General features: G+C 41.0%; 1 protein-coding gene across 3 annotated transcripts in view; it reads left to right on the top strand.

The window, feature by feature from the left end:
* The window catches only part of VIT (vitrin), a 53,543-nt gene that overhangs the window by 1,079 nt on the left and 37,289 nt on the right, over positions 1–15,175 (top strand). For all 3 annotated transcript variants that reach the window (XM_050315541.1, XM_050315542.1, XM_050315540.1), the window contains exon 2: positions 13,616–13,685. In XM_050315541.1, the coding sequence (XP_050171498.1) occupies positions 13,655–13,685 (31 nt within the window). In that variant the 5' untranslated portion in view covers positions 13,616–13,654. The remainder of the gene's footprint in view (positions 1–13,615; positions 13,686–15,175) is intronic.

The raw sequence follows: 15,175 nt of genomic DNA, 5'->3' as shown, positions 1-15,175 counted from the left end.
ATTACAGATTACAGAGGCAGGTCCTCCTTGGAGCACACTTCTTTTTCTCTAACCTCTCCAAAATTTAAACAAAACACCACAACAAGAAAGCACACGCAGAGAAAAAGTAGTTCAGATGGCTTTTAAAATACATGTTACTGAGATTAGCCATGAAGTCATATATGTTTATAGTTTGTATTTTACTATATACATCCCAAAGTTAAAAACACCTTGCATTTGACTACACTCACAGAAAGTCTGTGAGAATGTTTTTCTGTATCTGTAGTATCATGTTCTTCTGGCTTCACTCAGTTCATCACTTGAATGGGAGTTATGGCTATAAGACTAATCTCTTTCAGAGATGCAAACAGAACTCTAGCAAAAATAATTGCATCACACACACACATTAATTTTCAAATATTAAATTAGTATCATATTTTAAACAGATTTATTTTACTCTCATGTTTTATCTAATCCTTTGAGTTGCTGAAGTGATTCTCACTGGAATGACAGAAAAATCTTGCCATTTTTCATCTATTCAAGCCAGAGAAATATTTTTTTTTAAAGAAACTTTTACTGTCCTGCCAATATAATTGAATATTGCTTTGTGTTTCCACCTGTAGAAGTACTGTTGTGTTCTTAATTTGCTCTTAACTTGTTCTTACCTTTACTTTATGTAAGACACTTCTGTTCCTAGTGGTATTACACATTACTCACCACTGGCTGGTCAAACCAATTAGTTTTACTAGCTATACCAGGTTTCCTCACACTTGGAATGCATGAAAGATATCCTGTGTGGATTTTCTTGTGTTCTAGTAAAGCCTTTTCTTTAGAGGAGACATTAACAAGGTGTTCCTTCTTCACCCAGCTACTTACTTTCACAAAAGTAGATGGAAATTAATTTTTACACTCCTTTTTGTCAAAATTAACTGGAGTATTTCTAAAAGGGGATTGCCTGAGCCACAGTATGAACACAGAAGCTAGGAAAACAGGGTAATTACTCCATGGGAAACATCAGATTATTTATTATTTCTGGCCATTGCCTTTTGGAAAACATTGTTAAAAATAAACCTGAAGTTTATGTAACAATAACAGAAAAAACTTGACTGTATCTTGCCTGCCTGGAGAATTCAAATGTTTTCCTTTCCAGGTTTGAATCACAAAAAAAGCTATAGTCAGAAAATACTGCCCAGGAGCTTTTCATGTTAACCTAAGGCTTAGAATATGCATGTTCAAGTCTCCTGTTTTACCAAAAGTCTCCTAAATCACAGAATCATAGAATAGTTTGGGTTGGAAGGAACCTCAAAGACCATCTAGTTCCAAACCCCCTGCCATGAGCAGGGACAAATTCCACCAGACCAGGTTACTCAAAGCCCCATCCAACCTGGCCTTGAACACCTCCAGGGAAGTGGCATCCGCAACTTCTCTGGGTAACCTTTTCTGGTGTGTCACCACTCTCATGCTGGAGAATTTCTTCCTAATATCTAGTCTAAACCTACTAATCTTTCAGTTTACATGACATAAGTGAAAGCACCTGGATGAAATGATGAAGAAAAAGTGACAGCTCAATTTACTATCTGCAGCTATGACTGTATTCCTGAAAAAAGAAAGGTTTGACACTCACGGATGTGAAATCCCAGTACAGTGGTACTGTCATGAGTAGGTGCCAGAGCAGTGAGGAGTGTGTTGGCCCATTGCAATTGCGTGGGGTGGCAGTGTCGTTTCTGGATGGGTGGTAGAAAGCAATAGTCTGGGATTTCCTGATGGTCCTGCAAGATATTCTGGCACCCTGAAGTTCTGGGTACTCCAGGACTTCTCTGGCATACTGCAGCATAAACTGAGGTTTAAACCTCCCCTTCAGGGCTCAGGAAGTGGACACTGAACATATAATATGTCCTTCTTTCTGAGAGCCTGTCATCATACAGGTCTCAATGATCAGTGTTGGAAAACAGAAACACAGAACAAAACCAAAATAAACGGAAAACTGAAGCTTTGGGCCTTTTTTTTTTTTTTAAGAAAAAAGAATAATAATCATAGCACATATTCTATATAAGGCCAGGGAGGATGCAGCTACAGACCTCTGCACCTTTCTCTTATAGAGTAGTTTTTAAGTCCGGAGTCAGAGAGAGAAATAGGTGCTTAACACCTACTTAGAGCACTTCAATTCCTCTTTTGAACTTGCCGGGGCACAAGGAGCCCTCTTGTCCCAGCGCTGCCTGGGGAGCCTGTGCTAGAGCTCAGCTGGGACCTGGGACAATGCAGCCCCTGTTCTGAGCCCGGCTGTCGCACAGAGACTATAATTATCTCTCTTCTAATGACCAGCCAGGCAAGATAACAGTTTTCATGCTATGTTTAGAAAACAATGTCTTACTACAAATTGACGGTTCATTCGCCTGTAAAAGAGCCTCTCTAACAGTCCTAGAGCAGCTGCCACTCTTTTGCATCCCAGTTCCTTTATTTGCTGCACATTTCCCACGTGGAAAACCTGAGCAAATGCTGCGCGGGCAGCAAAGCTTCCCGCTGCCACACAGGAGGCTCAGAGAGGTGCAGAAATGCCCAGGAAATCTGTAGCTGTTTAGATTGTATCTCTGTCGGTAAATTAAACTCTGACTGTCTGTTTTGCAACAGCCTGCATCGCCTCTGTGAACTCTTTAAACCCTAACCCGAAGGGGATGCAGGCACTGCTGTGAGTGTGACCGCAGAGCAGCAGTAATACTCCTGATAATGCCCTTAGGAAAGCAGGATGATGCAAAAAGTGGGATGTGAAGGGACTTGTTGCAGATAAAACGCGAGCTTGTATTGCTGATGGGCTTTTTCTTCCAGTGGCCCACAGCAGCATAGTCAGGATCTACTGAAATCATGTAGGCTCCAAAGGCATCTATGGGGTAGGTGTACTGGCCAGCAGAGATTGCAGACTGTGTGGGTATAATGCTCCTTGCAAACACAGGGAGGTAACAGAACTGGGCAATCCTGACAGCATGGCACTCTTGGGTTAGCTACACAAGTATTTGCACTGGCCTCTGCAAACATTTTGCACCAAACTCTGTGTTGGGGCAGCTGTACATTTAGTGGTGTCTGAGGGCTGCTCCCACATCCTCTGACAGTGTCCTGACAACAGAGAGCAGAGCCTGTTCCCTCTTTCTGCAGCTGGCTCACCCTCACCTCTTTTGCCATCTTCTCTGCTCTCCTCTGCAGCAGGATGTGGCTGGGTTGCCCTGGGCTGCCTTTCCTCTTTGGGTTCATTTTTCAGTGACTGAGGCCTGGAAAAAAAACAGAAAATGTTGATCAGGAAGAAAATTTCCTAATGTCTTGGAAGAATCAATATTTCTTATGAAAATGCATTTTAACTCAAAAAAAGAAAAATACCACATCATCTGAAGCTTTTTCTTTCCCTTTTGAAGCAGAACACCCAAATCTGTAGCTCATATCCCAAACTGAAAACACATTTGCATTCAGAAGAGTATTTATAACCATCTCTGGTTCATTCAAATCATCTAGGTTTAAGCAGTTCTTAACCTGACAAGTATTGCTGTCATGGCTGAACTGATTTTCTAGGACACTTTAAGTCCATCCCTTTGCTTTATCTCCAGAATTTCAGAGTGCATTAAGAGGTCAGTGACACATTAAGAGCATGATCTGTGTCAGTTAACATGTCTCATTCTACAGGACATCACATAGACACAGATATAAAAAAATATTTTCAAGATGAACTTGCATTTGCAAACTGTTTTTCGGCCTGTCACCTTATAAAATATCTTTGTAAATGTAACACAGTAGCCTGCAGTCTTTCAGCTGGAAACTTGGTTCATATGCAAAAAAGCACATAATTGCCAAGTGTCAGTTATACAGGGGCCAAAATTTTGGGGAAAATTCTGAATGTTCTTGTGTAGCTTCATGCGGTCCTTTAATGTCCCCAGCAGGATGAGCTGGGGATTTCCAGCACCTCCAGGCTTATATACAAAACTGTGGAATTTTTTACCTCTCAAAAATCATTTGTTTACAGGGAAATTTGGACACGGCCACCTCTCTGCCTCTCAATCTCCCTGCCAGGTTGCTTTGGGGATTCAGAAGGCCCCATTCTTTTTTATTTTCCCCAAACATGTCGTTTACCTTTCAGTCCATAGAACAAGGGTGAGACACAGAGGAAAACTGGCAGCAGCGCTGTGTATCCTGGCCCTCGTCATCTTCAGTGAGTCAGAGCTAGGAAAGGGTAATGGCTCCATGGCTACAGGGGCTATTTTCACAGCTGCCAGCCATCTGAGGATGATTGGAGTCCTTCCTGCTCGCCTTGGTGGGATCGCATCTTTCTCGCCTCTCCTGCAGTGCTTCTGCAGCTCTTGAGAATCTTGTTCTCCTGGGCTTGGTTGAAGAAGTTTTTGGACAGGAAGCATATGAAGAAAGGGACTGTTTGGAAATAAGCCTACATGGGAAGGAGAGGAGTGTCCAGATGAGGGAGGCGAGAGATTAGAGAAGTTTATAGTAGTTCTGATGGAACAACTCGGTACAAATATTACAGTCAAATATTGGCATGATATAAGTCAGACAAGTCTTCTTTCACCCTGCTTTGGGAAGAGCCTTTCCATCAAATTACATCTCAAAGTACGTGGTAATTTGAGATTTAAAGTCTCAGTCTTCTGTGGTTTACATCTTCTATTCTCACTGGCGAAATCTGTATGAAGAAAGAAATATGTAGGTTAGGCAATAACTAGATTTGAAGTAGAAGCTCACAGGGCAATGTCCTAAAGCCTAAGTTCAGAACAAAATTCCTGAGCATGGAAGTGGATTATAAAATACTGAGGTCTGCAGGTATGGTTTGTTTAAAAAACAAAAGACTTCAGATTACAAGTTCCTTCTCCCAGTCCATGTGGTTTTCATTTTTGATCTTGAGCTCTCAGAAACAGAATCCTATGATTCCTCTCTATGCAAAACCAGCAGGTTTAAAAAGAATCTAATTGGCAAAATCGGTAAATCAGTGTCAGGCTGGTCCTGAGACACATTTCTCAGCAGTTTCTGACTGTACCTACTCTGTCACAGTATTCAGGACTGTACTCTGGAGGCCACTTTCTTTGCCACCATCTTCTCTAGCTTTTCATTTCCCATCCAGGGAACTCAGGTACTGGGGGATGTAATTTTGGAAGCACAGCCATCCCTCATGTTGTCTGCATGACCCATACGTTATAGAGGCCACACCTGTGTTGCCAAGGGCTGGCTATACACATGCCATAAGGCTGCACAGCTTGGCCCACACTATGTCATGTCTCTCACCAGCTCCTCCACCAACAGCATGTCTTCATAATCCCAGCGCTACCCATAAGAGCCTCATTTATAATGCTGGCACTCATGCAAATTCATAGCTCACTTTCATCCCAAGAGCAGCATGGAGTCCTGAATTGTCTTCTTCAGTTACTAAAAAAGTGGAAACAGTATATGTAGGTCCACAGTTTCCAAATGGCTCCCCGGAAGAGCCACGTCTGGTGGATCTCAGCTTGAATGTGCCTGTTGGGTTGAAGATGGGCTGTGGACCAGCACCAGCTGTGAGGGATACGATTGAAATAGCCTGTAGCAAAGCTAAAGCAGCCATGACCACTAGCTTGCCACAGGAAAGAAAATGTAAGGCTCCTTCTACCTCACAGCTTTTCACCTTGAGACCTTGAGGAGCAGGACTCACATCCTAGCAGGGCCCAGGAGCAGGAGACAGGACAGACTTCTAAATCCAACAATCTCTCTCAGGCGACAGCAGAGAAGCATCCAGCTTATCTGCAGAAGTATTGGTAGACTTTGCCCAAAGACTAAACTAGACTAAAGATTAGCCTTTGATGCTCTCTGTAAGAGGTATGAGAAAGCACAGATCTAGTGAGTGGCCTTGGGGGCCCCCCATGGCTCAGAGCAGTAGGACGAGAATGCCACCTCCAGTAGGAGATCCAGACATGCCTTCTGCACCTGGCTACCACAACAACTCATGCTTATCCACTCAGCATCCAGGTGGTAGCACATCTATATCCCATGCCTAAGGAAGAAGGGAGCCTGGGCTCCACCTGCAGGGCATGTAGAAGTGTGGCCATACACAGTGTCCTGAGATGTGGGATTGGGAATCTTGGCCCTCACCAGCTGACCCTGCAAGGAGGCAAAGGATTTGGAGGTCCCAGCAAAGCAGCACTAGAAATAGACTGAGTGGCATAAGATGGTTTGGGGTTGTTTTCTGATTTCTCTTTTGTAGCAAACCTCCCTTATAACATGGGTTAGTTTTTTCTAAATTAAAGGTAGCAGAAAGTTATTTATCTGAGAGGGTTGGAAAGAAATATGCTGAAGTAGGAATAATGCAGTTAGTCGGGAAGAAATACTGTTTTTTGAAAAGTACAAAATATATAAGGGAAAATGTTAAGCAGTGCAAGCAGAATGAGACTATAATTTTGAAGAGATCTGTAATGCAAAACTGAAACTACTTTCTTGTTTTGCTGGTTTCCAATAAAATCCAGAAGCAGATTTTAGCTTATCTTTTCAAAATGCTTTCTGCAGCATTCCCATGCTTCCTGATTAGCTGAAGACATTTTGTGAAAGATGCTTCCTTGATCAAGTTGTCATTACTAGACATAAATGCCTTACTTCAAATCAGTACTACATGCCAGGGTTCAGTTTTTTAATTACATATATTTTCTGAATCCTTATCCAACCAGTCCATGGCTTTGGCGTCATCATACAGACTGAAGAAGATACTGAATTGATAAAGGTTTTCTATGAGCTGTTGTATAAATTTACTAGCATGCTTAAGAATGAGTTTTGGTTTTGACCCAGTCATATAACTCACTTTTCTCACTTTTGTAGTAAAGAGATATGTGTAGTTTTAAAAGGCAGAGAGTAAACATCCTAAAGTTTCTACCAAAAAAAAAAAAAAAAAAAAAAAAAAAGCTGTCAAGTTTTGTTTGAACATGCTACAGAAATTCCAAAAACCACCCCCAAGGTGATGTGTATGTTTTTTCAGTGCCTTTAACACAAATTCTTCACTTTTAGACTAAATATGTACCTTCAGGGGAATTCTGACACGCTACACTAATTCTTAGTTTGCAGGCAGCTCAATAGCAGGGTTACTTAGCGTTCTTTTTATAGTGCATAAACCATGAGAAACCACTTTAAAGAGTAGCTTTCCAAAAAGTACTTTTAAAAGTAACTTTGACTTTTTAAAACCATATGTTGGAATTAGAAGATGGCACTGCTGAATTGCAGGTACTTGTCTTTGCCCTCAGTTTCTTGGAGAAGTGGAAGTGCCAGGGATTGATGGTACCTGGCTGCGGTCTCAATGATATTAAGCAGAAGTAGTTAGATTAGGAAAGGGGAAAAAATTTGCCTGGGAGTGAGGGGGGAGCAGAGGATATGTGAGCAGAGGATATGTGAGCAGACAAAAGCCACAGTGGGAAGGAGGACAGAGGGAGGGAGTTGTCTGTGCAGGAATTCACAGGTTTAGGCTAACACGAATTCCCAATGAGGTATAAAGTTGTGCATAAAATAAAAAAAAAAAAAAAAGAAACATAATACATTAGCAGACACCAGGGAAGTACAGTGTAATGACCCCCATAGAAATCATCATCCAACTAGTCCAAATTACGTTTCCTATGTGGGTGGGTGACATATTCTAAATGTATCTCTTCCTTTGCTGGAAGGGGCAGGTCAGACCAGCATAATTGATGGTTTTCTTGCTGAGACAGATGAAAATGTGTAATTATCGCAGTTCTATTTAAGTTCTGAGAAAGGTTTGGCAAGTTAAATCACACTGTAGTTTTAAATAAATTACTTTCTTCTGAAAGAGTTCTGTGGAAAGTAGAGAAATCATCGTCGCTATTACTTCAACCTTACGTTGTTTTAATTTCAGGGCATTGCATGAACACAAAATAAATAGGGCAGGCTGCTTGGGTGTTTTTATTTGGCTCTGAATCTCTGGGTATAGCATCTCTTCATCATACCTACCTGAATGGAGCTATTTTGGACTAAATTATTCTTGCATATAAACTTTTGTTAAATCAGCTCTGAAAAAAATTACTCCTGTGCTCAAAGTGCAATTTAGGTAGAATTTAGACCTCAGAACCCACCGATGCCTCAGTCCAATGACTTGAGAGTGACTTGACAGGTACTCCAAAAGAGGTACTGGCTACCAGCAGTCCCCCAACCCCTATTCTGACTCAGGGACCTCACAGAGCAGGTTCCATTTAAAACGTTATATGGCAGCCCCAACATTCAAAGCCTTGTATAAGAAGCAAGTGGTGAGCGCCCTGAACCAAGAATAACTGCATGAGGGCTGTCCCTGGCCTCAGAAAGTTCAAAACCACATTTTGTTCATCACCAAAGACATCTCCCATCATCAGACTCCAGGGCACAAGAGGTTGGGATACCCCAATTTTCTGTGAGGAAGCAGGACCCCTGTGCAACCAGGAATGCCAAATATGGGGGCAGAAAGAAAGAAAGTGAGAAGGGACCTAACTTGCTGCTTTCCTGGGAGCAGAGCAGAGCCAGAGTCTCCCTGTCTCCTCTTCCCCGTGTGAGTGTGCAAACCACAGGCTGCAGTAAGGCTCCATGCACATCTCTTAGGATCCCAAGTGCACAGTGGTCTAGTTCCAACAGAGAGGGGAGAGTGTGTCCAGAGATCCCTTGGGATCTCCAAAAACCTCTTAATCCACGATTGCCAAATATGTGACATGGCACTTCTTACAGCCCCTCCAACCACAAGGGAAGACCTGCAGCCATAAAAGCTTGGGTTTCCTTGTCAGCTTTCTGAGATGCTGGATAATTAAGCAGAATGCACCAGAGCACTCTGAAGCTCATCATTGCCTCCAGGCAGCATTTCTGGGTTCTTTCATATACGAAAGAAAACAAGTGAGCATTCACTCGCCTTTTTTAACAGTAGCAGTGATGAGGTCTGCAATATTTTTAAATTCCTGGGTGCATATATTCTATTTCAGACCACTCAAAGAATAAAGTCTAGCACGCAAATAAGCTCATCCTTGCAAAATAGCACCTTGGATCTTACTTTTTGTGAGCTGGTCTGGGATACCTACAGAGCAATCTCAGCCTCTGAAATGAAATACAGTTACCAGTTTGAATTTTCTGTCTCAGCAGAACTCATTACCTCAATTGTTAAAATAAACAGTCATTTAGATTTTTTTTTAAATGAACAGACTTACAAAGCAACACAGTGCACTGAGGGTTCATAATTTCTTCCCTCTAATAAGAAAAGGGGTGAAACTAAATTGTGTGTGACAAGTGTTAGCCATATCACCTAGTGTGCACCAAAATGAACTGTTCTTGTACTGCCAAGCAAGGTTCAAAACCACAGGGACAGAGTAGGAGCATGAAACAAAGAAAGGGTTAAACAATTTTTAAAAGAAAACAAAAAAGAAATCTAAAATGTTTTCTTCTAGAAGATGACGATCAGCTCTTGTTTATCCAAAGCAGTTTACTCACACCTACACCAAGCCCACTTTATTTTCCCATAAAGGGCACATATTTAACTCAACCCACAGCGCTTAGAGATCATGCTGTTAACTCCATGCCACTTGCTCAGACAGCTTTCAAACAAAGTCCACTTCTGTTTTCTTTATGGTGCCAGTGCTGCTGCGATATTAGAACCCCTTGAGAAAGGGAACAATAACACTCACTATTATGGTACAAAGAGAGTATACAAATTTATTTCTGTGGCACAGGAGATTATAGAAGATAAACTGCTTACTTCTGCAAAGCACATGGCACCAGCAAAGAATTTCAGTTTGCACGCGGAATGGACAGCAGTGCCTGACACCAAAAATCAAGGACTTAAAACCTACACTTCCATCAGAAAATGTAATAATTTGTCATACAGTGAGAATTTATGTAGCTCTAAACCATCTGTTTGCTTGCAGTACGTAGCAGCTCTCTCAGATCTTTGTAAAAGTCAAGTTGCTAATAAAAGGTCAGGATAAAAAATTTTATTTTATATGCAGAAATAATAGTTTGCTAACTCTGTTCACTAGCATTCAAGATTTTTCAAGTATTTGTGGTAGGAAAAAGTAATCAACATTCTTTCAAATAGAACTTTCATTTTAAAACGTAAAATAGGATCTGCACTGGGAAACACCAAAGGAGACGTTTCTTATTTTCTTACATTTGTACTTAGCTGGGATTTAAGCATATGTTAATGTAATGCATACACTTAACTGCTTTCCTGGCTTAAGGGTAAATTCTGATGTGACAGTCGGAAGGATATAAATGGGAAAATGTACTCTGATAAACAGAGACCTAGCATACAGTTTAGAGATTTAATAGTGAATAGTCACTAGTCACCAGTTCTGACTGGGTCTGCAAATACTGCATGAATAGAAGTCTAATTAGGACAAATCTCAGCAAAACTCATGCTCCAGACTAACCCAAAGCAGAAACATTTGGTTTTGTTTTAATGGGACCTATTAATTTTGTAATGGAACAAAGGAAGAACAGTTTTGTGTTTAATAGCAAAGTATTATTCTTGTTCTATAGAGAAAACATCCCCAAACCTCCCAGTGGATCTGCACAGACTAAAAAGCCTGTCATATGCACGGACTGGAGCCCTGCTTTGCCTTTCCTCCCAAAAGAAACAAAACCTCCCATGTTTTATTCCAGGCTGTTGCTCCCTTTACCAGTCTGAAGTAGCGGATGCCATGCTAGTGCACAGTGTAGGAGATCTCACACAGCTTAAATCAGGTGACTCCCTAGGCCCCCCATACAATGAATGCACACAGACTTCCCACAACAGAAAGCTTGGAGCTTCTATGCCTGTTACTTAATAGCTGGCAATGTAAATCCTCCTGTGCATTTCCCCATGTGACAGCCCAAGGTCTAAAGGCCAGGACCCCCCTTGGAGTACTGTCGTGCTATGCATTTTTTTCCTTATATACCAGTGCCTAATATAGCGGCAAAAATAACTTTCTTTATTATTATAATTTATTTCCATAAGGATACTAGTATAAACTGCACCAGCAAAAGTACATAGTCCACAATAAGATGCTTTTCTGTGTAGCTATGACAACAAATCTGTTAAGTAAATCTAACAGCCCTGACTAAATGCTTCCTTTAGCTCTCTTATTGATAAGCATCTGTTATTGAAGGCTAAAGGGTCTGCTGAACGCATTTGCCCCCACAGGCTTTACATATTAAATCCTTATAGATTTATTGCCTCTTTCTGCAGTAAATTCATCATATTTTAAGAAAAAAGTCCACTCGCTGTTGCCTTGAAAAGCAAATGCCCAGCAGCAGACTAGGTAGAGACTGCAATTGCAGCCAACCCTAGGTTGTGCCACACTGAAGGACTGGGATAACTCCTGGGGCAGCAGACCATGGCCTGAGGACAGGGGACATCAGAGCCTCCAGGAAGCAATGGGAAGTCTTGTGTAGCACTGGTGGTACAGACTGTTGTGTTTTGTGAGACAGGAAAAGTCAAATAGTACTGGATTCTCTCCACAGAGCACACAGCAACAGACCCATGAAGCCAGCTTTTATATGGATCCTCTACCATCTTAGACCCATTCTACTCTAATTAAAAATGAGATGAGAACATCTCAGCACCAAGCCAAATACTGTCAGGACACATTCTCACAGCTCCCTCTGACTTTAAATAAAGATGCCTCTGCTGCTGAATTTATTCACTGCAGATTTTGGAAATGCTCATATTAAGATGCCTTTCCCAAAGCCTAAGCCAGTGCCAGTGTAGTCTTTAATGGTGTGCATGGTGTTTCTGCTAATTAATTGCAGCTGTACTTCTGCCTCTTCTTTTTCTAGGATTGGCCTAAAGTGAGAACTTGTTGCAGGGATGTAATTTTTGATATCTCTGCTGTGTTGATGGGTTGAGACATATAAGAAAGGAGAAAAGCATCTGAGCTAAGTCTCTCTGAACTCTCTTCTATAGCATCTTACTAGTTTCTTTAGTAGTTTCACAGTGGAAATACACTGCAGTAAATGCTTAACATGGATTTTTTTTTTTTAGAATTTGGGAGAAATACTTTGATAGAAACGAACTGTGACAGCAGAATATTACCACATAACTGCTCTTGCTGCTATGGCTTGTACAGCCGCAGGTCACCCCAACTGCACGATCCATCATTTTTCAGAAAGACACAGTAATCATTTGGAACCACTTTCCATACCTCCAGGATTCAATTCAGTGTCTTTTGAGCAATGCCTGTTTCTTTCAGCTTTAGCAACCTTAGCAGGGGGACTGTTTTAGGGAGATCACCAAGGAAACACATAGTGCTATTAGGAAGTGATACTGTTAGTATTTCAAGAGCACTTGACGTTCTCTGACTGTAGCACAGAAGCAAAAATCAGAGTTGCATCTGCTCCACGTAAAAAGGGTTATAAATTATACAGATCTAGAACTGGATGAACTCAGTTTAGTCTAGCATACTATTTTAGTCATGCTCGCCTTAGAAGCATGCAGCTTGCTTGAAAAAGAAGAACAATTAAAGTAAAAAAATATGGAAACATTTTAAATGAAGACAGATTGGAGATTTTTTTTTTTTCTTCTCTTTCTCTCTTGAATCTGCCTTTTTAGTCTAAATTTTTTTTCTTGGGCAACCAAAGTCCTGTTTCTGAGTACATGAATTGCTCTGTGAAATCTGCCACTGCCATTTTTCTAGGAGGCAGATATGTTGCTTTTCCTGATCATTTACAGCTTTAACATTCCATGTATTTTCTTTCTTGATAACAAGTTAGCTTTTATTTTAGTATGAATCTTTCCATTTGTAAGCATGTAATAAGTTTCTTTGAAAATCAAGTTTATTTTGATTCTCAAGCTTTTCCCTGTACAACACACAAATATTTTCTCCCTTTCGGACTTTTTACTCTGATTTGTTAAGCATATGTAGTACTTTAATGACTGTGATTAATTATGAGTGCCCAATGCAGGATTCCCTCAACAATCACCAAATAACAGCAAAAGCAGCAGGTGATGCTCAGGAGGAGCTGAGAGGAGTTATCTCTGATAAGTTTACATTCTTGTAGCCTGGCCAAGAGCTTCAGGGATGGTAGGGATCACGAACCACAAATGCAGACCCAAGAAAAAATGTTTCCCAGATGTTCTGACAGAGTCCTCTTAATCTCAGGTGCTCACGTACATGCACACAGGCACACATCCTCAGAAAAGGGAAGAAACCAGTAATTTGGCTCAAAAAAGATGGACTATTGCAAAATACTTTATGCAATATCCTTCAGGAGTGAATGGACTTATGTTGCCCATATCTACATGAGATTACATGGTGAGGTTTGATGTGTAGACAATATAATTCTGTGATTATGTTTTGAAGAGTAGTGAACAGACTTGAATAGCTGTCAGAGCTTGTCTGTGCCCATCATGCCCTCTCCTGACACTGGCTTCAGAAATAAGTATGTGAATGAAATCTTGGTTTCCTGAGGCAAAAGGCAAATCTTGGACAGAAGTAAAAAAACCAGTCCATGGGAGTGCCACAGTCCAAACACCATCTCCTCTGGGGACATCAGCTGCTCTACAGCATGAGAAGAGGATGTAGCACGTGAAGACCGTAAAATATCGAAAAACAGCACACAGTCCCTCTTCCCCCACCATTCCAGTGTAATCTACAATACCTCAGAACACAGCCTGATGAGTTCTCCTTTTCTTTTTCAGTGCTTCTTAGTGACACACCCAGATTTTGCTTTACTCACCATGAAGGCCACAGTCATTGCAACTTTCTTTGGTAAGTACAGTTGATGTGCTGCAATTAGGAGTTTACGGGTTTGTCCCGGCTGAGCAGTGGCTGCTGACTTATCCTCTTCCTTTTGGTCTCCATGGCTGATGAAGTTCCTTGCGGTAGGTGTAAGCCTCGGCACAGCTTTTCAGAAATGGGCCACCCAAACTTCTTGGCTTTGGCATAGAAAAAAATATTAATCACTTTTAGAGATCTCTAAGTACCTGACCAGTTGCATGCAGCCCATATCAGATGGCACAACTGCACCTGAAAAATGTCTGTAATGTAAAGATTCCCTCTAAAGAAAAGTCAGCTGTTTCTTACATAGGGACAGCCTTTCACAATTCTCTCTGTTCTTGCTCTTTCCATGAACACGATGGTACTAAAACGTTATAATGTGTTTTAGTTTCTTTCCCCTGGTAGTCAGACAGGATCTCACTTTTTGGGAACAAGTAGAGACTCCAGAATTTGCAATTCATCTTACATGAACACTCTGGTTGTGATATTCCCAGGCAATATTCCTTCTAGCTGTTATCCTCAAATCTGTCAGGACAGTAGTTCTTAGCTCAAATTCATAGCAATCCATGTAGTTCTTCTACTACAAATTACCAAATTCCTTTTTCCACATTATATTATGCTCTAGCATTCCAAGGAGTTGAGACTTTTTACTTTACTTTCCACTGATTCATTCCTTTTTTTTATTTAACTACAATTTTATCTTGGTTACACAACTGCACCAGTGACAAAAGGCCCAAATACTGCATCTATACAGTGTCACTTCAGACACCGTGGGACTGCTTTTTCTTTTGAGCAAGTTCTAGGAGTGATTAAGTCTACAAATTCTCTGCAATTAGTCTAGGGGGAGAAGTGCATAAAAGAAAGAAATTACTTCTGTTGCATATTCTAGTAAGATTAGCTTAACAAATGATAAGAGGATCAGCTGACACGTCACAGAGGGTTTTAATTCCCTCTGAAAGTTCAGAGAAAAGAAAGGTGAATAGAAAACTCAAGATACTTGTAACGAAGTTATTAATTATCCATAATGCAGTTCTTATAAAATAAGCATAGCGACTGAAGAGGTTTTGTATGTCATCACTTAGCAAGTAAACCCAACAAGGTAAGCTACACACATATGTTGTGATGCATGTTTAAACATAATAGCGTATGTCTCTTTTACTATTACACTTTTCGAATCATAATTCTGCTTACTGAAGAAAATGAGTGCCCTTGCTGGGACAGGATACCGGGACATGCTTCACTAGAACCTCAAATGACCTGTAATGCTTCCCCAGCATTCACTACCTGCTACCAGCAGTGAGTGAAATGCCACAAGGCACAATTACAGGATAACCTTCCCGACGGGATATTGGGAGGAATCTTTCTCTCCCTAATTTCTCAGTTGCTTTATACACAGAGCACATTGTTTCACTAATGTCTCTATCACACCAATTACAAAGAGTTTCCAGTGCTTGTGGAAATACTGGGACCTTTTTTGGTTT

This window comes from Myiozetetes cayanensis, unplaced genomic scaffold, assembly GCF_022539395.1.
Source record: "Myiozetetes cayanensis isolate MyiCay16 unplaced genomic scaffold, myiCay2020 scf2-11, whole genome shotgun sequence".
Classification (NCBI taxonomy): Eukaryota; Metazoa; Chordata; class Aves; order Passeriformes; family Tyrannidae; genus Myiozetetes; species Myiozetetes cayanensis.
The sequence above is the reverse complement of the archived record's forward strand: the minus strand, read 5'-3'. Positions and strand labels throughout refer to the sequence as shown.